The sequence below is a fragment of the Peromyscus eremicus genome, unplaced genomic scaffold (genome assembly GCF_949786415.1).
Source record: "Peromyscus eremicus unplaced genomic scaffold, PerEre_H2_v1 PerEre#2#unplaced_72, whole genome shotgun sequence".
Lineage (NCBI taxonomy): Eukaryota > Metazoa > Chordata > Mammalia > Rodentia > Cricetidae > Peromyscus > Peromyscus eremicus.
In genome coordinates this window covers 449,558-475,946 of record NW_026734313.1, presented here as the reverse complement: position 1 = coordinate 475,946, position 26,389 = coordinate 449,558, and the positions used below count along the sequence as shown (strand labels likewise).

The following is a 26,389-nucleotide window of genomic DNA, read 5'->3' as shown; positions in this document are numbered from 1 at the left end:
ATGGATGAATCTGCTGTGAAGATGATTCAGTGCCTGCAAAAACTCAGTAATGCAGAGTTCCTGATGTTTAAAGAGCTGCTCATGAGAGAAATGGAGGAATATGAACCCACGCCAGTCCCCTGGGATCTTATTAAGAAGGCTTCGGAAAGAGACCTAATAGTGCTGTTGACCAGAAATTATCTAAGATATTTATGGGACGTACTATCGGTCCTGTTTGTCCAGGTCAATCGGTCAGACCTCTGGACTATGGTTCAGACACTGAAGATAGGTAAGTGATCATGGAGAGAGTGGGGAGACATGGAGAAAGTTAGCCACATAGGAGCTGCTTTTATTTTTTAGTTTATTCTTCTCTCATACAATACATACTGACCACTGTTTCCCATCCCGCCTTCCCTCCTGATCCTCCACATCTCCATCTTCCCTAGATCCACTGCTCCTCCATTTCCCTTCAGAAAAGAGCAAGCCTCCCAGAGGCTGTCTTATGCCTGAACATGGCATAACAAGGTACAATAAGACTAGGTACAAACCCTCAGATCAAGGCTGGGCTAAGCAGCCCAGTAGTAGGAAAATGGTCCCAAGAGGAGGCAAAAGAGTCAGACACCCCAACTTCACTCTTAGGAGTCCCACAGAAACAACAAGCTACAACTATAATGTGAGGGTCATGTCATTGGTGATTGCCTGCCTGTCCCAATAGTTGAGAAAAGGTTACATTGAAGAAACCAATGGTTGTTATATTCATCATCCTTTAACTAGGGAGGGGGAGGGTGTCCTAATGCACATGACCATGACCAATAAAAGAAAATACAGGATTGATTGAAACAAATAAGGCAGATCCTAACATTAATGTTTTCCTCAGCTAACCAAGAAAGTTGTCCTTTCATTTGCTTTGTTAAAATTAGCATACAGGGCTGGAGAGATGGCTCAGCGGTTAAGAGCACTGGCTGCTCTGCCAGAGGACCTGAGTTCAATTCCCAGCAACCACATGGTGGCTCACAACCATCTGTAATGAGATCTGGTGCCCTCTCCTGGCCTGCAGGGATACATGCAGACAGGAAATTGTATACATAAGAAATAAATAAATAAATAAATAAATCTTTTTAGAAAAATTAGCATACAAAACAACACATTTCATCATGGCATTCCTCCCCCCCTCTCTCCCTCCTTCTCTCTCTCCCTCTGTCTCTTTTGTTTGTTCTGTCTTTGAAAATGTCTCACTTCAGAGTCACTCTATAGACTGTCAGACTAGTCTTGAACTCGTGATTTCCTGCCTCAGCTTCCTGAGTTCTGGGGTTCCAGGTGCACAGTGCCACAATCAGCTGAGACAGAGTTCTGTTATAGTACTCACTCATCTTTTGACCAGACATGTATTGCTAAAACTAGGCCTTCAATCTCCTTTCCCAGAGACCTTACCTCTATAGCCTGTGAATTGCTTGAGACAGTAGAGGAAGACCTCAAATGTACAACCTTGGATTATCTCCAGGTGGAAGGCATGTCACAATCCTTCCAGAGGGAATATTTTACCAACAGATGACCCCACATTTCAGACACATATAGACTATCTCCACATTCCAATCTGTCTGTTGTTCATACATCCTTTAACAAAACTATGATTTAACAAATGCTGTAATTGTCAGAAGCATCCACCAAAAATTATTGTGAATGTGGAACCACGTGCTTTCATTTAGCTGGTCCTTAGTCATGTGACTTGTTGGTTAGTCAGCTGCAACAAGATGATCAATCTCACTACACCTGTTTCCTCATGAGGATAAAGATACCAGTAGTTTGGCAAGGACCAAGTAGGCACATGCCTATAAGATGTGGAGGATAACGGGGCATGATTATTGCACTAGTTCCTTTTCTGTTGCTGTGATAAAACACCATGAACAAAAGTGACTCATGGAGGAAGAGTTCATTTTGGCTTATCAGTCCAAAGTGATGAGAGGCAGCATGGAGAGAGGCATGACAACACACAGGCCTGGTGATAGGAGCAGGAAGCTGAGATCACATCTCAACGGCAAGCATGAAGCACAGAGAGAACTAGAAGTAGGGTGAGGCCATAAAATCTCGGTGCCCGCCCCAATCAACATCCTTCTCCAGCGAGGCCACACCTCTTAAGCCTTCCCAGACATGACCATCAACTAAGGAACAAATCTTTAAACATACCAGCCAACGGGGGACATTTCTTATCCAAACCACCACAGCAGTGCATTCTAGCTCCTCCCACTGTTTCAGATGTAGGGGCACATAGGAGAGTTTGGGAGTTTAAGGCCAGCCTTGACTACATGGCTAGTTTGAGGTCAGCAGGCATTCTGGCCCGCACAAGACCCTGTCTCTAAAAACAGAAAGGAAAAAAAGAAACTAGATTAAAGATGGACAAATTCTAGCTGATGTCACCTTAATTTTTGTCCTCTCTAGGCTGCTGCCCTAGGAGCACTTACAGGATGCAAGCCTCTGACTGGGCCATAGAGCTAGAGTGATTCCTACAAAGCTAAGATTTCTGGTTGCCTAGCTACACATAGGGATGTAATGATGTTCTTTTGTTAACCATTCATTTGATTAAATATTTATACCTAGGTCATTTTTAAGGAGTTGAATCACACATATGACAAGTTCCACTCAATGACAAGCAAGTTTCAGGGCCACGTGAACCCCAGAGTGTGTGACAGCATGTGGCAGATAGTAGATTCTCTTAGGATGACTGATATGTCTGTCCTCTGTGAACCTGTGCAGCCTTTTCATTCGATAACAAGGTTTCCCAGCCATAATAATGTCAGTGTTTGGGGCTGTGCAATAATGAAAGGCATTATTGTTTTGTTTCCAACAAATGACAGGATTCCCCCCTCTTAGTGATGAAATTTAAAAATACAGATGTTATCTGTTGCCTGCTTAGAAAGATAGAAACACAGAGTAGGGGCCACAGATGGGGCACAGAAAGAGAAAAATTTCTGAACTTAAGAGAAATTTGTGAACTTAAGCATGAGTTTGGCATAATAGAAATAATCTAGACCTTATAGTTTCAAATTAAGTGGCAGGGAAACTTAATCCAATCCTGATAGTTGTCTATCCACCAAGTCACATAAACTCTTAACATATAAATTTTACATATATTATTTTTACATTTATTTTTAATTATGTTTGTAAGTGTGTGTCAACATGTGGATGTGTGCCATGAGTGTAGGTTCTTGAAGATCAGAGGCATCAGATCCCCTGGAGCATAGCTGCAGGCATTTGTTAGCCACTTGATGTGGGTGCTGGGAACTTGGGAACTGAGTTCAGTATGCACTCTTGATCTCTTACCTACTACTCCAACCCATATCTATGTATTTCCTTATTTGTGAGGATATATAACTGAGCACAGGTGGAGATGAGAGGACAACTTGTTGGAGTTGCTTGTGGGTCCTGTGTGCCCCCATCCATGAGCCATGTTGGCAGGCCAACACTCAACACTTCATCATGTGTGAATACAGTAATTCTTTTTTTCAAAATACAATAAAAATTTAATGGCACTCAAAAGTCTGTACGGATACCAATTTTCCTTTTTGAAAAGATTTTTTTTTTTTTGGTTTTTCGAGACAGGGTTTCTCTGTGTAGCTTTGCGCCTCTCCTGGAACTTACTTGGTAGCCCAGGCTGGCCTCGAACTCACAGAAATCCGCCTGGCTCTGCCTCCCGAGTGCTGGGATTTTTTTTGGCACCACATGCATGCAGTTCCTGTGGTGGCCAGAAGAGGGCAGGGAATCCCTGGAGCTGAACTTAACAGCCAGTTGTCAGTGGCTCTATAGGTGCTGGGAACTGCACCCAGGTCCTCTGGAAGAGCAGCAAGTTCTCTTAACTTAGTGAACATTTCTAATGTACCACTCACTGATACATGCATATCCCAGTCTCAGAAAAGACAGTTGGCCCTTGCCCTCAGAAAGCCTGGTAGCAGAAATCACAGAAAAATATCAACCTGTGGTATTGATCACATGCCAGCTGCCTGCTAACATGAATGACCAGAGAAACACTTTCTATTAATCGCATTTGGCTTAGGACGTTGATCCAGATACATCAATGTATCTAAAACAATGAGATACGTATGATTTAACCCTGGACATCTTGACACCCTGATTTGTTATCCAAAGACTTGAACTCATATAACTCCAAAGTTCATCTCACTCTGTCTTGTTGCCTGAATCAAATATTGCTTTGACTAAGCATAGAATTATAAACATGTATACCAAACTGAAAATTTTTAAATAGAATGACTTGTAAGTGACTTACTGTGAGGTATGAAAGTTTTAGACTGAACAGCAACATTCTGAGCTCTAACTCATGAAATTATGTACAAATGAAGCACTTCTGGATTTTGTCCTGGGGAGGTACTGCGCCCTTTGCAAATTTGGAAAGCAATACCCAGAATTCATGCTTTATAGCAGCTGTCACTCAGAGGTGAGTTTCCAGTTTGGTCATAATGCTTTTACAGTCAATATACCAAACATATTATAACCCTGGATATGGTGAAATAACCGAGTGTCTGGGGTTTGAGCCCCATGCTGGGCACCAAGATGAGACTGGCTAGCTGGCGAGTTGTTTTTCTCTATAAATTAAAAAATGTAAGGGAGGAAAGAGTTCCAGGGAAAGTGAAAGTAAGGTTTATTGACACTGTACGGGTTTTGTTTGTTTGTTTTGTTTTGTTTTTGTTTTAGGTAGAGGAGGGGCCCAATATATAGAGACAGTTGACTCTAGAGGGATCCCACGTTTTTCTTTAAGTACCCCTGGCTTCTGGAGACCTCCCTTCTCTAGTGGCCCTGAAATATTCATGTACCCCCTTTAGCACAGGGATTTGAGTTGGCCATGAGTCAGTCAACTCTTCCATGCATGTTCACAAGCATGGAAAGAGCTGCATACAGTAGAGGTCTCTAGAGGTGTGGGTGTAGAAAGAACTGGTTGGTTGGTTGGGTTAGGGTGGGGCCTAACCATTCTTCATTTGTAGTGTAACGGGAAGAAAAGCCTGTATCAGATGAAGGGAAAAGGAAACTTACTGCAGGGGAAGGGGTGGGTGGCTCTCCTCCTTTTCTTCTTTCCTTGGGACCCATGGCCTCACTGATCATCCAGATGTGTAGATCATTTGCCAGACGTGTATTTAAGAAAACAAAATGTGATTCATTCTCAGGAGGATCCTATTCCTAACTGCCTTGTGTTCTGATTTCATCAAACTCAGATAATCAAAATTCATACAAAGAGATTATGAAGATTACATTTCAACACATATGGTCCAAGGAGACCTTCGTTCTAATGAATAATGAAAACTACCAAATAACTGTAGAAGAGCAGTACAAGGCATTGCAAGAAGTATTTTATTGTCCCTTAGAGCCGGTCACTGCAGTTGTACTAGGTTCTAAAGGAAAAGGAAAAACCACTTTCTTAAGAAAAGCAATGTTGGACTGGGCATCAGGAAACTTATGGCAGAACAGATTCCGGTATGTTTTCTTCATCTCTCTCATCACACTTAACAATATCACAGAGTTGAGCTTAGCTGAGCTTATGTTAGCTAAGTTGTCTGAGTCTTCAGAGACACTGGACAAAATCTTATCTGATCCAAAGAGAATCTTGTTTATCCTGGAGGGACTTGAATACCTGAAATTTGACTTGGAACTCAGAACAAACTTGTGCAATGACTGGGGGAAGACGCTGCCGACACAAATTGTCTTCAGCAGTTTGCTACAGAAAGTAATGCTCCCAGAATCCTCTCTGCTTCTTGAATTGGGAAACCCAAGTGTACCAAAAATCTATCCCTTACTGCGGTATCCAAAGAAGATAACTATTCAGGGATTCACTGACGAGACCACAAAGTTCTATTGTATGTGCTTCTTCTCCGATTACCACAAAGGCTTACAAGTCTTTGAATATTTAAAAAAACGTAAAAAATTACTCACTTTATGCAGAAACCCTTATATATGCTGGGTGTCCTGTAGTACTTTAATATGGCAATGTGACAGGGGAGAGGAAATGAACTTAGTTGGTATAACAGATTCAATTATCTACACAAGCTTTATGGTGAGCACATTCAGATCAGTGTATGCCGACTGTCCACCTAATCAGAACAGGGCACAATTAAAGACCCTGTGTACCTTGGCTGCAGAGGCAATGTGGAAACAGGTATTTGTGTTCACGTCTGAGGATCTCAGGAGGAATGGGATAACAGAATCTGAGAAGGCAGTGTGGCTGAAAATGAAATTTCTCTGTATTCAAGGTGAAGACTTCATATTTTACCATCCTACACTACAGTCATATTTCACTGCCATGTTCTATTTCCTCAGACAAGATGAAGACACACCTCACCCTGTCATTGGAAGCCTGCCCCAACTTCTAAGAGAAGTTTATGGTCATGGCCAAACCATATGGCTCCTGACAGGGATATTTGTGTTTGGAATTGCCACTGAAAAAGTTACCAACATGCTGGAACCACACTTTGATTTTATACCATCCAAAGATATAAAACAGGAAATCCTCAAATGCTTTAGAAGTTTGAGTCAAGCAGAGTGCAGTGAGAAACTGATGAATCCCCAGAGTTTGTTCGACAGTCTACTTGACAGCCAGGAAGAAAGCTTTGAAACAGAAGTGATGAATCTATTTGAAGAAATGACTGTTGATATTAGTAATGTTGATGCATTGTTGGTGGCTACATATGGTCTGCTGAAATCTCAAAAATTAAAGAAACTTCATCTGCATATACAACACAAAGTTTTTTCAGAAATCTATAACCCAGAAGACGATGACTTAGAAGACTTTGAATGCAACAAAAGGTAAGCACAACTCTGAAGCTTGTCTTCAGTTCTTCCAGTTTTGCCTTAGCACCCATACATTTTATACGTGTGTTTGTGTGCATGCTGTGTCCATATGAATTTGTGAACAAGTCAGAGGAAGACGTGGGGTGGCTTTCTTTGTTGTCCTCTACCTTCACCCTTTGAGAGAGTCTCTCACCACCATTGAAGCTCACCATCTTGACTAGGCTAACTGGCCAGCAGAATACCAGGGTCTACCTGTCTCCCTCTTCTAATGTTGGGGCAACAGCCTCAAGCCACCATGCTCAGCTTTTTATGTCAGTGCTGTGGATCTGAACTCAGGTCCTCACACTTGCACAGCCTACACTCCTACCCACTAATCCCTCTTTCTAGCATGGCATTTCCTAAGTTCTTACACATCTTGAGTGTTTAGATGACATAGTCAGGAAGGCTATCTGTTGAGTCTTGGCACTGCCATTCGGAGCTATGTGGCCCTGGAAAGTTGTGTCTTGAGTTCCTCCATTTATACAAAGAGCAAACTTGTGACAAGGCCAGTTGTGAGGTGGAAATGTGAGCAGCTTTGTTGCAGTGTCTGGCTCTTTTCCTTCATCCATAGAGTGTTTAGTGTCCTGGTGACTACACTGGAGAGGATTCTGGGAACTCGTGTCTGGTTTGAGGCTGTGCTCATACTACATTGCTCTAGTTGACTTGCCTTTCATTGCATTGGCTTTAGGCTGCTAGCTCATACTTGGTCTTTCAAATGTGTAGCATCTTTGATATTATTGGGCATAGTTTGCTATTCACTCAGGAGTCCCAAATATCTACCTGAATTCACATAGAAATCATGTTTTCTCACTGCAAGAGGAGACCCTAGAGAACAGAGTAAGGCTGGGTGTCTTCAGCAGTGATATGTAGCTGTTAACAATGAGTCTCCCAAAGGCTCAGTCTAGTTCACCTCATCTCAAGCCATGCTTCTTTATTATAATTTTTATTCAATGTATTCATTTGCAGTTTCATACCTATAGGTAATGCATTCTAGTTACTCTCACCTTCTACTCCGTTCTGTTCCCCTTCTACCCCATCACACTAACTTCTTCTTTATGAGCTCCTTTCTCACATTCATGTCTTTTTGTTGTGTCAGCTGTTGAGTTTAACTAGGGCTATCAGTGTGTATAGGTTTGGAACTGTGCATTAGACCCTGGTGACTGACTTGCAGGTACAAAACTGGAGATGACTGCTCCTCCCTGAGAATCCACCAGTAGTCATTATGTTAGCAGGGAGGGGTAGAGCTGTGTGAGGCTCTCCCCAGCTTCTGACTGACTGGTAACAGGCCCGGTCTTGTGCAGGCAGTGGAGGTATCCGTAGCTCTTGTGGGATTAAGACCACAATGACTATACCATGCCCAGAAGATGGCATTTTGTAACCCACAGGGCGCTCTCTCTCTCTCTCTCTCTCTCTCTCTCTCTCTCTCTCTCTCTCTCTCTCTCTCTCTCTCTCTCTCTCCTCTGTCTCTTGTGTGCTCCTTTTTCTTTTTTTTTAAGATTTATTTTTATTTAATACGTATAAGTGTTTTGCCTGCATGTATGTCTGTGTACCATGTGTGCCCCGTTGAGGGGGTTGGGAGTGATCTGCCTATTTTAGGAATGTCTCAAATTGAATTTAGGCACCAGAGAATAATGTGTTATCTCATTGCAGAAAGGCAATAAAATATTGGAGCATATTGTGCAAGATTTTTCAAGACTTGCAGGTATTGGATCTGGACAGCTGTAATTTCAATGAAACTGCCATTAGGCGTCTCTGTGACTTGATGTATCCATCTTCTAAGAATCCTCTGACTGCATTTAAGCTTCAAAGCTTGTCGTAAGTTTAATAGGCACCCATCCTTTAAGTAGATAGAAGAAATTCTGACTCTTCCTTGAGTAGACTAATGCATAAATAAACGCAGAACTAAATCTAAAGTAGCAAAAGCAATAGCCAAGAGCCACATATCTGAGGTTTTTCTATATAGGGGTTTGTAAATGTTTATACATCGTGTGTGCGCGCGCGAGTGCGTGTGTGTGTGTGTGTGTGTGTGTGTGTGTGTGTGTACATGTACACAGCCAACAGGAGTTGATTATGTTCTAGAGACTGCAATGAATGTTAACTAAAAATCTAGTTTTTAAGGTTATTTTGATTGTGTCTATGTATGTGTGCATCTGAATTAGGTCCTCTGGAGTCAGAGTTATAATAAATCATGAGCTGCCTGACATGGGTAACTATAATGCCCGAACAACCATGGTTTGTGAGGCGAAGTGTGGAAGAGGATGTCTAGAAGTTGCTTTGCCACGTACCCCCACATCCTGGTATAATTCGCCATTTGGCATTATTGCACAGGTGTTCCTTCATGACTGACTTTGGAGATGGTGCATTATTTCACACACTTCTACTACTACCTCACCTGAAATCCGTGAACCTGTATGGCACCAATCTCTCCAATGACGCAGTTGAGAATATGTGCTCTGTGCTGAAATGCCCAGCATGCAGAGTGGAGGAACTACTGTAAGTCAGTGCATTGTCTACACTCAGTAGCTTCTTTAAAATTATTTTTAAAATCACTTTTAAGGCTTATCTTTGAAAGTTCTGACTTGTATTAGCACATGTTACACAAAATGAGTTTCATTATGATAGTTTCTTTTTCTCTTTGTTAAAAATATGTGTATATGTGCCTGTATATAGGTACCTTCAGAAGCCAGAGAGGGCTGTGAGCTACCTGATGTGGGTTCCTGAATTTGAACTCCAGTCCTCTGTTGAAGCAGCAAGTGCTCTTACCTGCTGATCCGCTCTCCACCTCCCCCATGACGCCATTTCGCCCATGTTTATAATGTACTTCGATCATATTCACTTGTGTGCTGTTGGTTCCCACTTCCTTCTGAAAATTTTCCCCTTGCATTTTGATGACTTCCTTTGTTTTCTAATGGCTTGAATACCAACATAATAGCATATCTGGATTGTATTACACTCATTACTTAGTGTGGGGGGCAGGGCACCTGTGGAAATCAGAGGTCAACATACAGAGGCACCTTGTGAAAACTACCGGCAGAGAAACAATCCGTAAGTAAAACTTGCACATGGCCTTTGACGGGAGGCTAAGAAGAAAATAGGAGGGTGATGTGAAAACGGCATGAGAATGAGTTGAAGTTGGCAGGGTACTGTTACTCTTAAACTCACTCTGAGCTATCAGTCATGTAGCTTATCACCATTGGTCCTGTGGTATGGCGGCTCATGCTGAGAAACTTGCATTGCAGTCTTTTCCTCTGGCTGTGTACAGGAATTACAAACCTTTGTCATTTCGTGAGAGCTTGGTGATGGTGGCAGAATCACTTCTTATGATATTTGGACTGTTGCCTTGATTCCTGACATAAAGCTTCCCACCTCTTGGCGTTCTCCAGGTGATAGGATCAACTTGTATTCTAATGAATGGTCTTTGGTGGGCAACTGCATAGTGACCAGTCCCCAGAAGAACCAAGCTGGAACCACATTCTGTAACTGTCATTCTTGTCCCCCATCCTCAGTGAGAATGTTAGTTTGGAGTTAGCCTATCATGTTTACATGATAAAGACTCCATTAAAAAAAATCCCAAAAAGTTTGGAATATTTTCATCCTGCTTTGCATTAACTGTCACCTTGGCTTAAAGAACATCTTGATTAGGTGATTTCTTTATCAGATTGGGCATGTCTGTGAAGTATTATCGTGATGGTTAATTAATATAAGAGGGCACAGTCTGCTATGAAGAGGCATGGTTTCCTGGATGGATGGTTCTGGTCTTTATAGGAAGTCTAGCTAGCTAAGCAAGAACCAGCAAGAAGCTCCTTCATGATTCTTGCATCCAGGTTCCTGCTCTGACTTCCCCAATGATGGACTGTGAGCTGGAAGTGTAAGCCAAACCATTTCCTCTGTAAATAGTTTTGGTCAGGGTGTTTTATCACAGTGATGGGTTGAGACTAGAATTGGGGGTCTTCTAGTTTGGCAAATATATCCATTTGGAGCACTTTATATCCATAAAACAATGTTCATGTACTTGGGATCCTTCCAGATCTTACTCCATGCATGTGATCTGCTTCTATTATCCTCCATCAGATCTTTTGAATATACTAAACTGACAAGGGAGACAGCAAAACCCATAAGCTTTATGATCTCCTCTCTAAGTTAAACACAGGAGCAGGTTTTAATAATGTCAGAAGCACAAGTCTAACACAATGAGCTTTCTAACTGATAACTGAAATCTGGAGGGAAGGATCACTGTGATGGACTCAAGAAGTTGTGTGTGTGTGTGTGTGTGTGTGTGTGTGTGTGTGTGTGTGTGTTACAGTGATATTGGTAATCAGACATACTGGTTTACAGACCATATTTCAGTGATGGGGTCTATCTCTGCATTAAAGGGCAGGGCTTCTACCCACTACATTCCAGGAACACCCTATCTCTCTAGTGGTTCTTGTGGCAACCCATAACCTCACCAAGCATTTCCAAGGATCTCAGAGAGTAAAAGTCACCCATAGCTGAAAACCACTGGCTTGGGCTTATTCCCAATCAATAGAACTCTATAATTCACAATGGTAGTCACATAATTATACTTACAAATTAATTAAGCCTATGATGTAGGTGTGGACGGGTATGTACAGTATTAGAATCTGGGTCATTTGTTTGAACAATAAGTAGGCTTACATAGACCACCTGAAGATGTTATTTCTAACCTGTGACATGTATCTCACATGTAGGTTGGGGAAATGTGACATCTCAAGTGAGGCTTGTGGCATGATTGCTACTTCCCTAATCTACCGCAAGGTGAAACATCTCTCGTTGGTTGAAAATCCCTTGAAGAACAAAGGAGTAATGTTACTGTGTGAAATCCTGAAGCATCCAAGCTGTGTCCTGGAGACACTGATGTGAGTTGGTGTGGGAGAGCATGCCCTGGAGATATTGCAGAACCCTGCACATGGGTGCAGCCATCATAAAATTGGTCAAATACCCACTAAGGAATGCATGAGAACAAGGGATGTGTCACTAGACTCAGTCACTTGTCCATGCCTCAGTTGCTAGATAAGTAAGTGGAGCAAATGCAAACAGATACACCATGAGACCAACTTTAGACAAGGCAATACTAGCTCTGAAATTCCTTATATATAATTTTTAGCTTAATGAATATGATTATTATGGGGGGAAATGATGCCCCTGGAAAGAGATTGGATACCAGGCAAGAGGAGAATATAAATAAGAAAAAAATTCCTTTCCAAGGCCAGGCTTCCTCAATCTTACCTAAGTCACTGTAAACTATCTCCTGTCCTGAGGTTAAGGTTGGTTGGTTGCTCATGATAGCAGAATACCAGACTAATATTGGGATCTAATTGCTAGCAATCCACGGAGTCTATTTAATGATCAAGGAATTTATTTGGGGGTTAACTCACAACCATAGGGGATTTATCGTAGGGTCTAGGAGAGCTGAGCTATGTCTCATCCTGAATGGCTTGGTCCAAGATCTCAACATCCAAACCATGAGGTAGCCAAGAGACAGACACATATGTGCATCCTAGGTCTTAAGAGTCCCCGGTGGTGATGCCCCAGGGTCATGTTCCTCAAGGTCATAGGCAGATGTAACAGCTACAACTGCCTCACTAGGGTCAGTGCTTCAGGGCATGGCTCAAACAACTACCCACCACAGACTATTGTCCCAGGGAAGCCATAGTAAATAACTTTATTGCTCTATCACTCAAAGGCCTTAAGATGGGGAATGTGCTCAAAGATACCTGGGTTCATAGAAAAAGATTATACAAACACAAAATTAGTTGTGTCCTCTCTGACCATGTATTCATGCAGTAGTATGTACACATGTAGCTTACAGACATGAACATGCATATAAAATGCAAGAGCATTGAATATTGACCATTATGGAGACATCTATTTATGAAAGAAAACTAGTGCAGATTAAGTATCTCTTTCATGAACTGCTTATGACAGAACAGAATATTTCTAGAACAGAAATATTCCATATTCCATTTAAATTTCCTTTGGAATATTTGCATATCATGAGTCTTGGTGATGGTCCCTAAGTCCAAACATAAAATTTATTTGCATAATATATAAAATACGTGCACATGCCTTGGAGATAGTCTTATATAATACTTTCAGTGCCATTGTGTTTTGATCTGGGCTGGATACATGAGAGCACTTGTGGAATTTTCTAACTGTGTACCATGTGAGTGCATGAGCAGCAGAAGCCAGAAGAGGTCAATAACCCCCTGGAACTATGGTTACAGGAGACTTGTGAGTACCATGTAGGTGTTATATGGATGCTTAGAACTGAACCCCGTGTCCTCTGCAAGATCAGCAAGTGATCTTAAATGCTGCATCATGTCTCCAGTCCTGATGTGAAACTTGTAAAACAAAGGGAGAAATATGCACTACAAAAAGTTGAAAGATATTTCAGGAGAGGTAAGAAAAAATAACATTAGAAGACAAAATTATTCAGTTATTTAATTACTAGTTATTATAGAGTAGCTTGAATTAAATTACACATAGTGACTAGTACTTATAAAGAACTGCATTAAGCATGAGTTATCTCAAATATTATCTAGTCTTTAAAACACTAGTCTTTAACCCACACAAATAACAGGGTGAAGAAAAATATCTAAAAGAAAACTGCAGAAGTGGAGACAGCAGGACCCCTAGGGCTCATTGGACAACCAGCCATGTCTAATAAATAAGTTCCAGAAAGTGAAAGACCCTGTCTCAAAGGGGGTGGGTGGTGTTCCAGAGTGTGACACCTGAGCTTGCCCTCTGACCTCTACATCCACATACACACCTGCACAGAGACATATACATACTTTTTTTTTTTTTTGGTTTTTCGAGACAAGGTTTCTCTGTGTAGCTTTGCGCCTTTCCTGGAACTCACTTGGTAGCCCAGGCTGGCCTCGAACTCACAGAGATCCACCTGGCTCTGCCTCCCGAGTGCTGGGATTAAAGGCGTGCGCCACCACCGCCCGGCACATATACATACTTATTGACAATGAAAAGAAATTTAAAACATAATGGAAGATATTCCACGAGGGCAGGATTCTGCAACATGATGAATTTCTGATATAGGTGGAAGAATTAGTTGACTGTTTTGCAAGTAAGTTGACAAATCAGTCATTTTTGGAAACATCTGTGGTGATCTACAACCTCAGGTTTTCAAAACTTTTGTTTGAAACTGTTTCCATCGTGTGTGTATACTCACACACATGGAGGACAGAAGACAACTTGTGGGGGTTGATTATTTCCTTCCATCATGTGGGATTGAACTAGAGTCCTCAGGCTTTGTAGCAAGGGCCTTTATCTGCATGTGGAGCCATCTCACCAGCCCATTTCAAAATGTTTTCATGCAAAGTGGAAATTCAGTATAGGGAGAACATGACAGTCTTTGCAGAGGCATGTGATGCTGTGACAATGGGTGAGCTGCTGATGTGTGACCCTCTTTGCAGGTTGTCACGTTGCTGTCTCAACTTCATTGCCTGTTGCCATCTCTACGAAGCCCTTTTGTGCAACAAATATCTCTCTCTTCTTGACCTGGGATCAAACATCCTGGAAGATATTGGAGTGAACATTCTGTGTGAAGCTTTGAAGGACCCAAAGTGCACCCTTCAGGAGTTATGGTAGGGCTGTGTTCTCATCCGTTGCAGGGAATGTGGTTTGGGATGTTGGTGTTCAGAAGGAAGTGGGAGGGTAGAATTGTGTGAATGTCAGTGTCTCCACAGAGTCTGTGGTGAAGCCTATGATGACTATCTTAAGACATGGAGCCCTTGGTGATTGGGTCACGAAGGTGAGCCCCCATGAGTGGGATTACTGCCCTGATAGAAGCCCCAGAAACTGCCTCAACCATTCCGTCACATGAGGACATAGACTCCAACAGGGCTGGAGAGATGATGAGGTGGTTGAGGGCACTTGTTACAAATCATGAGGGCCAGAATCTGGATCCAAGTACACCCATGTCTGATGGCCCATGATCACCTGTAACTCCAACACCAAGGGATCCAGTGTTCTCTTCTGGCCTCCATGAGCACCCACCAACATGTACACATTCACTCACACAGGCACATACATACAGACACAAGTAAAAAAGAAGGTACATGTGTGAATCAGAGAATCAGGCTTTCTCCACACACTGCATCAACCAGCTTATACCTTGATCTCGGATTTCTAGCTTTTGGAACTGTGTAAGAGACACATCTGTTGTTTACAAGCCATCCAACCTAACATTGTGTTAGAGTGGGCCAACCAGATTAAGACACCACAGAGGATGGTGTCTGCTTGAGAAAATGAGGCTGTGATTATCCTGGCGGATTCTTCTGGGATGCTCCATGACTTGCTGACTCTGGTCTTGATCAAAGGCATTGTCGGGACAGATGGTGTCATATGCTGTTCTTCAGTTGGAACTGGATAGAATCCAGGATATCCTCAGTGGCAGTGGGAACTAGGGCAAGTGATTTCCCCTCTCCTGATGTATAACAAAATTAAGTACAGGTGTTGGAGAGATGGCTCATCGGTTAAGAACACTGGCTTCTCTTCCAGAGGACTGAGGTTCAATTCCCAACACACACATGGCAGTTCACAACTGTCTGTGACTACAGTTCCAGAGGGTCCAACATCTTCACACAGACAAAACACCAGTGCACATAAAATAAAATTTTTTTAAAAGGTTAACTATAGTCCTCATCCAACAGAATTGAGGTGATGGACATGTATGAATAAGAGGCACAAAGGTACTGTGTGTGCAAATGTCACAGTCTCTAAGTCTTTGTACTGTTGGCATATTTGTTATGGCTGTCCTGTGATTTGAAGAGGGCTGTGGCACTATGTCTACATCTATGAGGTGTCAAGAGCATCCTCTGACCTAGTGTAGCAAACCAAAATATCTCTACATGCAATGTGCATCCCCTGGAGGGTAAATTCATCCCTGCCTGAGAACCATTAACACACACATATAGACCTGCATAAATCCATATGTAGAAATACCTCCATCAGTCATATATCCACCCATATGTGTTTATGTATTGATTTACATATTTACCTACCTATCATATATCCACCAACCATCAATTATTATCTATCAATCATAAATTTAATGTCTTTCCCTTTTCTCCCATTTAAAATTTTTTTGTCTTACATATAATCCTTCTTTTTTCATCATCTGCATATCGCCTGTCCATTATCAATCTATATATCATCTACTAATTATGGTATGTTCATTTTACATCTAATGTATCTGCCTAATGTCTATATTTAACATCTACACATTCATCATCTCCGTTCTCCATTGCTCACCTATCTTACACCCATTATCTTCCTTCTCTCCCCTCTTTCTTAACCTCTTTCTTAACCATTATTAAAAGTGCCATGGGGACCACAAGCTTGAGGCTTAAGGAGGGTTTGAGGACATGTTTGTTACATTAAATACTGGCAGATGTTCACCATTTGATGACATTTGCACAGAAATCTGAAATCAGCAATAAGGTGACCCCAATGATTTTCAGAGAATCTCTATTTTAACCAGGGGGAATGAGAGTAGGAACACCACATGAAGAGATCACTGCAGAAGAATTGCAGTGAACCAGCATGGAGCAGGGTACCCCAGATGGAGAGGCATCGTCAGCATTTCAGAAGCACTTGGGCATTTCTGGTTCAAATAGATGGAAATATGCCAAGCTGATAAGATGGGGTCTCATTGATGAGGGATGTAGCTCAGTTGGTAGAACACTTACTTAGCATACACAGAGCCCTGAGTCTGATTCTCCAGCACAGCTTTAAAAAAATGTGTGTCCAGATGGTGGTGCCTTTAATCCCAGCACTCGGGAAGCAGAGGCAGGTGGATCTCTGTGAGTTCGAGGACAGCCTAGGCTACAGAGTGAGTTCCAGGAAAGGTGCCAAAGCTGCACAGAGAAACTCTGTCTTCAGAAAAAAAGTGTGATAACTACATACCTATGATCTCAGCACTGGGAGGTAGAGATAGGGGGGTCAGAAGTTCAAGGTAATCCTCAGCTATGTAATGAGTCTGAAGCCAAACTGGGTACATGAGACCCTGTCTCAAAAAGAAAAGATGAATGAATGGCTGCTGAGAGAGAGAACGGGTCTCCTCCAGGGACAAGCTCTACTGTTCCTATCCCCTGGACACATGTACACACAAGCAAGGCTAAATGAACCTAGGTTAAATATGCATGTACATCAAATAATTGAAAAAATTCTTTAGAATGAATAGTAAAGGGAGTTAGAAGTTGGTATGAGTTAAACATTTTCCATGTCACAGCCAGCCGTGACAGGAGCATTTCTTGGGTATCTAACTGCATTTCACAAGCCACTGAAATGAAACCTACACCCAAGACCCTCCCTTTGGAGGTGAGGCAGTTGATTCTAAGTGCTTTCAATAGGCAGGCCTCCAACATCACTGAGAAGAATCTAGTGACCAGAAAGTCAGTGCTCAAAGACAGGAGCAGTCAGGATGTGGTTTCATTTCTGTGTTCATCTGAAGTCATCTGGTAACATACTGCTTTATAGTGTGTCTTCTGAACTGAGTTATGGAGGTAGGCATAGTCTTTTTGTTTTTCTCTTTCATTTGGACAGTTTTCTATTGGAAAAGTCAAAATATAGACTTAAGTTCTTCATTGAGTATAGAATAATTGAGACAGGGATAAGTAGTTATTCAGTCTTGATTATATCTGATGTATGTGGTGATATTGTGTTCCCCAAAATATTGTGCACCCTAATAAACTTATCTGGGGTCAGAGAACAGAACAGCCACTAGATATAGAGGCCAGAAAATAGTGGCACACATGCCTTTCATTCTAGCATTCCAGAGGCAGAGATCTGCCTGGATCTCTGTGAGTTCAAGGCCACACTGGAAACAGCCAGGCATGGTGACTCACACCTTTAATCCCAGGAAGTGATGGCAGAAAGCAGAAAGGTATTTAAGGCATGAGGATGAGGAACTAGAGGCTGGTTAAGCTTTAGGCTTTCAAGAAGCAGTTCAGCTGAGATCCATCTAGATAAGGACTCAGAGGCTTCCAGTCTGAGAAAACAGGATTAGCTGAGGAATTGGCAAGATGAGGTGACTGTGGCTTGTTCTGCTTCTCTGATCTTCCAGCATTCACCCCAATACCTGGCTCCAGGTTTGTTTTAATTAATAAGTCCTTTTAAGATTCATGCTACAGATGTATTCCATTTCTCTTCTCTTAGAGTCTTCAGTCTTCAAAGTTAAAAAGAATAGTATACTAAAGTCATGATCTGGAGTGATAAAATTTATGTTTTTATTAAAATTTTACATTTGGCACCAAGATGTTTCAGCAAGAAGGGACCTAATGAGTTCAATCCCTGGGACCCACACTGTGGAAGGAGAGAAATAATTCAAACATGTTGTCCTGTGATTTGCATAGTAGAAGATGCCCCCACCCTATGAACAAATACACACATAAATAAATGTAAAAATGTGAAAAAATATGCATGTACATGTATTCACGCATGAATACACATATATGTATGTGCATACATGTAACAATAATAGTTTATTAATTTGAAGGGACTAGGAGGAATTGGAGGTAGAGGTGGAGGCATGTAGATGCAGTGTTCATATAAGGTTCTAAAAATTAAAATTAATAAACCAAAACAAAAGGATTGGGCCTCGTAAGTCAATATGTTTGCATGTGTGTTTTCCCAGGTTATCTGGTTGCTCTCTCACTTCAGACTGCTGTGGGGGTATCTCTGCTGTCCTTACTAGCAGTAAAAATCTAAAGACCCTGAAACTGGGCAAGAATAACATAGAAGACACGGGCATCAAGCGGTTATGTGAGGCTCTGAGGAATCCTAATTGTAAATTGCAGTGTCTTGGGTGAGTCTCTACTGTCATGGTGGAAAGGGCCCCCAGCTCAATGAGGGAAAGCTAGAGGGTAAATAGGTGTGGTGGTTTGTGAGAAAATGGCCCCCAAAGGGAGTGGCACTAGTAGGAGGTGTGGCCTTGTTGGAGGAAGTGTCACTGTAGAGGCGGGCTTTGAGGTCTCATATATGCTCAAGCCACACACAGTGAGTCAGACCACTTCCTGTTGCCTTTGGATCAAGATGTAAGGACCCTCAGCTCTTTCTTTAGCACCATGTCTGCCTGCATGCCACCATGTCCCGCCATGATGATGATGGTGTGAACCTCTGAACTGAGAGCCACCACAATGAAATGTTTTCCTTATGAGTTGCCATGGTTGTGGAGTCTCTTCACAGTGATGAGTACCCTAAGACAATAGGGTTAAGGAGAATTCCACCTAGCGTAGTCTCAAGTTTTGAGAAAAATGTCAATACACAGGCCTTGTACAGACAACAGTTGCTGTGAGTTTGAGCATAACTGCCCTGTCATGTTTTCCCCCACCACAGTATCTGGTTCTTGTAGTCTTTCTGGCCCCCTTCTGTGATGTTCCCTGAGCCTGAGGGGTGGGTCTGGTATAAATGTTCCATTTGAGGCTGAGTACTCTATAGTCACACTCAGAACATTGACCAGCTGTGAGTCTCTGTATTAGCCAGTCCATAACAAAAAGAAGCATCTCTGAGGAGGCTTGAGAGCTGAACTAACATATAGGAATAATGATGAGCATTTAGGACTATGGTTCTCAACCTGTGGGTCACAATCGCTTTGGGGGTGAAATAACCCTTTCACAGGGGTCACCTAAGACCATTGGAAAACACAAATATTTACATTATGATTCATAATAGTAGCAAAATTAGTTATGAAGTAGCAATGAAAATAATTTAGCAGAGGCAGGGTTACCACAACATGAGGAACTGTATTAAAGGGTCATAGCATTAGGAAGGTTGAGAACCACTGACTTAGAAGGTAGTTTTATGTTATGTCCCCTTAGCAAGGCAGTAGTAATGGGTTTTCCCTTAGGGCCTATGGCATGCCTGGCCACAGGTTCTTCACCAATTTACCTGGCATGAGTCATCCAGGTCACAATTCCAGCTTGGATGGCAGAGGCACTCAAGAAGCCCCTGCCCTGGGCTGCTGATGGGAGGAGAGTCAGTTTTCTTCAGAGATGTAGCCCTGGTCACCTGTGCTCCAGTGGGTATTCCTAAACCCAAGCACCTATGGCAATCCTGATTGAGCTTGGTACAGGGGATTTCTACCTTCCTAATGCTACAGCCATTTCATACAGTTCCTCATGTTGAAGTGACCTCCAACCATAACATTATTTTCGATGCAACTTCATCACTGTAATTTTGCTGCTGTTATGAATTGTAATGTAAATATCTGTGTGCAGGATATCTAATATGTGACCACTGTAAAAGGGTCATTCAACCCTAAAGGGGTTGTGACCCACAGGTTGAGAACCACTGACTTAATGGGTTTAAAAGGGGTATCAAGAGAGAGCTGTGTAGAATAGGGAGGTCTGGGAGGAGTTGGAAGTATGCGTAGTAGACAGATGTGATTGGAACATATTGTCTACATGTATGAAATTCTCAAATAATAAAAAAAATATGGTTCTGTGAAACCTGGATTTGCTTAGTGCTTTTGCTTACTGTGGACATTTGGGGCTGGTTAGGAGTTTGCTCAGAAGCCTGGAACTGGCTGGCACCAAATACCACATTCTTTTTCTGGTATTTTCCCTGTCACAGGTTAGACATGAATGATTTCAAAACTGACTGCTGTGCAGACCTTGCCTCAGCTCTCACCACATGCAAAACACTGACTAGCCTGAACCTCGACTGGATAACCTTCGACCGTGATGGGCTGGAGCTGCTGTGTGAGGCTTTGAGTCACAAAAGTTGTAATTTGAAGGTGCTGGGGTGAGTACTCTTTGTCTCTAGGGGTCAGGAATAACTTCAGAGCAAGCTCTTCAGCGGTGGTTTGCTCAAGCTCAGCCCCGTTGAGACTGGGCTAGGACGTTCTGTTGTACAGGACCACTTTTGTATTTTAGGACATTGAGAACCATCCTTGATTTCTATCCATTCATGAGTACTGCCCTCTGGTGGTGGTTGCTCCAAACATCATAAGACATCTTTTTTAAAAACTTGGCTTATTTTTTTTCTTTTTCGTTTTTCTTTATTAAGAAATTTTCTACTCACTCCACATACTATCCACAGATCCCCCTCCTCCCTTCTCCCACCCCTCAGCCCTCTTTCCCAAGCCACCCCACAACCCCACATCCCCCAAATCGAGGTCTCCCATGGAGATTCAGCAGAGCCGAGCACACTGAGCCTAGGCAAGTCCAAGCCCCTTCCCACTGCATCAAGGCTGTGCAAGGTGTCACACCACAGGCACCAGATTCCAGAAGCCTGCCCATAGACCAAGGACAGATCCCGATCCCCCTACCTTGGTGCTCCCAAACAGTTTGAGCCAAACACCATCTTCCGTATCCAGAGGGCCTAGTCCAGTCCCATGGGGGCTCCACAGCCACCAGTCCACAGTTCATGGGTTTCCACTTGTGTGGCCAGTCATCTCTGCATGTCCTCCCATCATGATCTCGATGTCCCTCGCCTGCAGTATCCTTCCTCTCTCTCATCAATTGGATTCCTGAAGCTCAGTCTGGTGCCTGGCCGTGGATCTCTGTATCTGGCTCCATCAGTCACTGGACAAAGGCTCTATGATGACAGCTAGGTTATTTGCTAGGCTGGTCACCAGAGTAGACCAGTCCAGGAACCCTCTGGACCACTGCCAGCAGACCAAGGTGGGGTCAACCTTATGGATTCCTGAGAGGCTCCCCAGCACCCTGCCTCTTCCTATTCCCATGATGTCCTCATCTATCATGGTATCTTCTTCCCTGCCCTCCTACTCTGTCCCTGTTCCAGCTTGACCCTCCCATTTCCCAATGTTCTCTTCCCCCACTTCTTGCCCTCTGCCACCCCCCACCCAGTTCAGTCATGTAGATCTCATCCACTTCTCCTTCACAGGGTCATCCATGTGTCCCTCCTAGGGTCTTTCCCTGTTAGCTAGCCTCTCTGGAGTTGTGGGTTGCAGTCTGGCCATCCCTTCCCTCACATTTAGTATCCTCTTATGAGTGAGTACATACTATGTTTGTCCTTCTGAGTCTGGGTTACCTCACTCAAGATGATATTTTCTAGATCCATCCATTTGCCTGCAAATTTCATGAGATCATTATTTTTTACTGCTGAGTAGCACTCCATTGTGTATATGTGCCATATTTTCTTTATCCATTCTTCAGTTGAGAGGCATCTAGGTTGTTTCCAGGTTCTTGCTATTATTAATAATGCTGATATGAACATAGCTGAGCATGTGTCCTTCTGGTAAGATTGAGCATTCCTTGGGTATATGCCCAAGAGTGGTATAACTAGGTCTTGGGGAAGACTTATTCCCAATTTTCCGAGAAACTGCCATACTGATTTCCAAAGTGGCTGTACAAGTTTTCATTCCCACCAACAGTGGAGGAGGGTTCCCTTTGCTCCACATCCTCTCCAATATAAGCTGTCTTCAGTGATTTTGATCTTAGCCATTCTGACAGGTGTAAGATGGTGTCTCAGAGTTGTTTTGATTTGCATTTCCCTGATGACTAAGATGCTGAACAATTCCTTAAGTTCCTTTCAGCCATTTGAGATTCTTCTGTTGAGAATTCTGTTAAGCTCTGTAGCCCATTTTTTAATTGGATTGTTCAGTATTTTGATGTCCAGATTTTTTATTTCTTTACATATTTTGGAGATCAGCCCTCTGTCAGATGTGGGGTTGGTGAAGATCTTTTCCCATTCTATAGGCTGTCATTTGATCGGAAGTAGTCTGGAACAAATTGGCACAAGAGACCACTTCCTAAATATAACACCAGTAGCACAGACACTGAGAGCGACAATTAATACATGGGACCTCCTGAAACTGAGAAGCTTTTGTAGAACTTGGCTTATTTTTAAAAATTATCATTCAACTCTAAAGAATAATGAAATCATATTTGTAAAAAAAAATTAGTGCACTTAGAAGTATAGCAAATAGTCAACTAACCTGAAAAAGGAAAAAAACACATGTTCTCACTCATGTACAGATCATAGTCACACACACACAAACTCACATGTAAACAAATGTTATATGTGGATATCCTATAACATTTACAAAAGCAAGAATTGGTAATAAAAGTTATAAAATATTTATGAGTTCACATATATAGTATACTTTGTGTAAGTCATTAAATGGTCTCTCAAGGTGTAACACATTTTCAGTGCCAAATTAATCTTTAGAATATTGTTATGTATAAGTGTTTTCTCTGCATTTAAGTCTATGTACCACATGCCTGCCCAGGGCCTAAAAAGGCCAGAAGAGGGCATCAGATGCCTTGGGATGGAGTTACAGATAATTGTGAGCCACCATGTGAGTTGAACCCTAGTCATATCTAGAAGAGCAACCAGTGCTCTTAACCACTGAGCTATCTCTCCAGCCATAAGTTAATTTTAATAATAATTTTATTTATTCTTTTAAATTTTCATACATGTATACAATGTATATTGATCATATTCCATCCCCCACTAACAACCTCCAACCCTCCCAGGACCTTCCAATCCCAATTAATAACCCCCTGACTCCAAGTCCTGTTGACCATGTGCTTATGGACATGGGGTCATCTGCTGGGGCATGGGCAACCTACCAACGGCCAGATATTAAGAGTCATTCTCACTCAGCTGTCATCAGCTGCCAATAGTTTCTCAGCTAGGGGAGGGGCTCAGAGTCCCTCCCCGACCCATGTTGGAATTTTGAATGCAGGTCTTGTACTGGCAACCTCAGCATCAACTGTGAGTGTATGCATAAAATGGTCATGTCATGACTAAAAGATAGCATTTCATAGTGCTTCTTCCCACCCTCAGCTCTTGAGGTCTATCTGCCCCTTCTTTCATGATCATCCATGAGCCTTGGATGGGGAGGTTGATAAATGACCCATCTATGGCTCAGCATTCATAGTCACTTGCTCTCAGCATTTTCAACCAGTTGTGAATCTGTATTAACCACTACCTATGATTTGTGTAAATGCATATGCAATATGTGTTTATACAGAGAGATAAAATGTTAACGATACTTCAAGTATCTGGGTAAATATCTGTTGTGGTGCGGGGAGCCTCTGCTGTCTTCTCATCCATACAACTCTCTGTAAATCTGAAATTCTTCCCAAACAAAAAACAAACAAACAAAAAAAAGGCTTCTTTGACCAAGGCTGTGAGAAGTACAAATCTATGGGTATAAATGTAAACATTTAGGTGGCAATTTCACAACAAACCTGTTTAAGGGAACCACAGTAGCTTTCCCTCTAGGGTCTGTGTGGTCCTCTCAACCATGGGATTTTGACAATGTTTACAGTAGCAGACATTAAATCTCCCCTGTGGAACAGGCATCATCATCCAATTAAAAAGTGATTGGCTAGTCCTATAACTACCAGGCCTGTGTTATACCACTGGGCACAACTTGGTTGGGCATTTTCATGTGTTCTGGAGACACAATCACCCAGCTGAGGTGATTACAAACACTGCCTCACACATACACTACCCATAAATGTTCACCCCCAGTCTAGAATCAGAAAGGGTTCTGAAATTTCTGTATGGAATTATAAATCAAGGTTATGTCTCTTAATATTTCATTTACATTTGAGAACTTATTCCATATGTGCAGGTTGGTTACATAAGTGCATGTGAAGATGTTTTGAGGAACATTCGGTGAGAAAAATGGCTCATGCCTCTGCTCTGTTGACTTAGGTCCTTAGGTCTTATATAACTGGGGTTATATAAAGAGTAATGTGCAGGCAAGGATGAGATGTTGAGAAGGGCTGGGGTGTGGACACAGAGGGGTAAATCGTAGTGAGAAGGCTGTGGTTGGGGCAGTATTGACTGAAGGAGAGGTTGGAGAGGCAGGGGCTGAAATGGGCAGCAGATCTAAAGAGCCTGGCAGATCTCTGAACTAACTCTTTGTAGTTAAAGGTGACATGACTTATGGTTATGGACATCAGGCAAGAAAAAAGCAAGCAGAGAAGGAGGAGAAATTGAGGCAGCCAGCTGTACTCTATCAGAGAGACCTGTGTTCTGATCTCAATTTGTGAAATTCAAGGGGAACTAATGTCCAAAATCTAGGGGAAATTTTTTAAGAAAAAAATTAACCATGTTGAGTGTTGACTGCTTAAGACATTATTTTTTAAAGGGAGGTGTGGTCCCTTACTTCCAAGGTCCAGGGAACATTGAGGAGGAAGGGGTAGAAACATCATAAGAGTTTGGCGGGACTGCTGCACACCAGCCTCTTCTAGACTTGAGAAGGCAGGTACACTCAGGAACTGACAGAAGCAGCGGCTGGCTGCACAAGACCTGCACAAGCTCAAGCCAGTCAACACTCCAGCACAGACAGAGGAGGGGCTCAGGACCTCACCCCTAGCTGAGGAGCTAGGGACATTTGTGGCCTCAAGGGGAAGGAGGGTCAGTTTTCTTCAGGGATGTGGGTCCTGTAGGTTGCATATTCTCCAGAGCATGCACCTACATCCACACACTTGTGGGCATCACGACTTAGACTCAGTGAGCTATTGGAGAAGAAAAGGACTTGAAGTTTGGAAAGGGATGTGGAGGGGTCAGAGAGGAGAATGTGGAAAGGATATGATCAAAATCCATTGTATACATATGAAATTATCAAAGAGTAAACAATTAGTTTTTTAAACATAAGTGTAAAGATAATGAGTGTTTGGTAGTTTTTATTTTTTTAGGTAGCTTAGTGATAATGGCATGGGTGAAACAGGCAGTGAGAACAGATGAGCATCAGATATGTTCAAGGGTGAGCTAAGATGTAGGATAAGCTTTAAGTGTTTCATAGAAAGTGAGTAGAGACACAAAAGGGAGAGCCTTAAGATGGACGATTATGAGATTGGTGACAATGACATTATACTAGTATTCACAAGTTTGAGAAATGTCAAGACTATTAAGTTATAATGCATGAATAAGGAATAATAATAATTGTGGTTAGGCATTTAAACAATGAATGGCTGAAAACAGTCATTTTTACTTCAGTGTTTTTTAACTTTAATCTTAACATCTTGATAGATTCTTTATATAGACATCTATATTACATATCTATATATATGAGAGGGTTCCTACTCTCTGGGGGAGAATCACGCCTTCTCTTCACACTCAGTACATTCATTCATTCCTAGGGAAGGGTGACAGGACATCATGGAGGTAAAGAGAGGCAAAGTGATTGTCAACAAAACTTGGGGTGCTGACATGGCTCAGTGGGTGAAGGCACTTGCTGTCCAGCCTGACAACCCGGGACCCACATAATAGAAGGGGGAGGATGGACTCCCATGAATTGACCTCTGACCTTCCCATGTGCACTGTAGCATGTGCCCGTATAAACACATACAAATTAGTAAATGTAATAAAAATAAACAGCACTTTCTTTTTCACTCCAGACTGGACCAATCTGCATTGACTGAGGAGTCACAGATGCTACTGCAAGCTGTGGGAATGAAAAAAAAACTGGATATCTTACATTGTCCCTGGGTCAAAGAGGAAAGCGAGAGGAGGGGTGTCCGTCTGGTATGGAACAGCACGAACTGATCTTGAAACAACGGCTTTTCCTTCGTCCTATTTCTCCTGTGTATCCTGTCCCAAGCTGCACACCTGGTACTGG

The 26,389-nt window shown here is 42.3% G+C and overlaps 1 protein-coding gene across 1 annotated transcript; it reads left to right on the top strand.

The window, feature by feature from the left end:
• Window positions 1–26,389, top strand: LOC131901331 (NACHT, LRR and PYD domains-containing protein 9B-like). The gene is made up of 9 exons (XM_059252516.1): window positions 1–268; window positions 5,199–6,783; window positions 8,458–8,622; window positions 9,136–9,300; window positions 11,517–11,684; window positions 14,256–14,426; window positions 18,479–18,649; window positions 20,416–20,586; window positions 26,169–26,389. The coding sequence occupies exons 1-9, from the start codon at window positions 1–3 to the stop codon at window positions 26,314–26,316; spliced, it is 3,012 nt and encodes a 1,003-aa protein (XP_059108499.1). The 3' UTR covers window positions 26,317–26,389.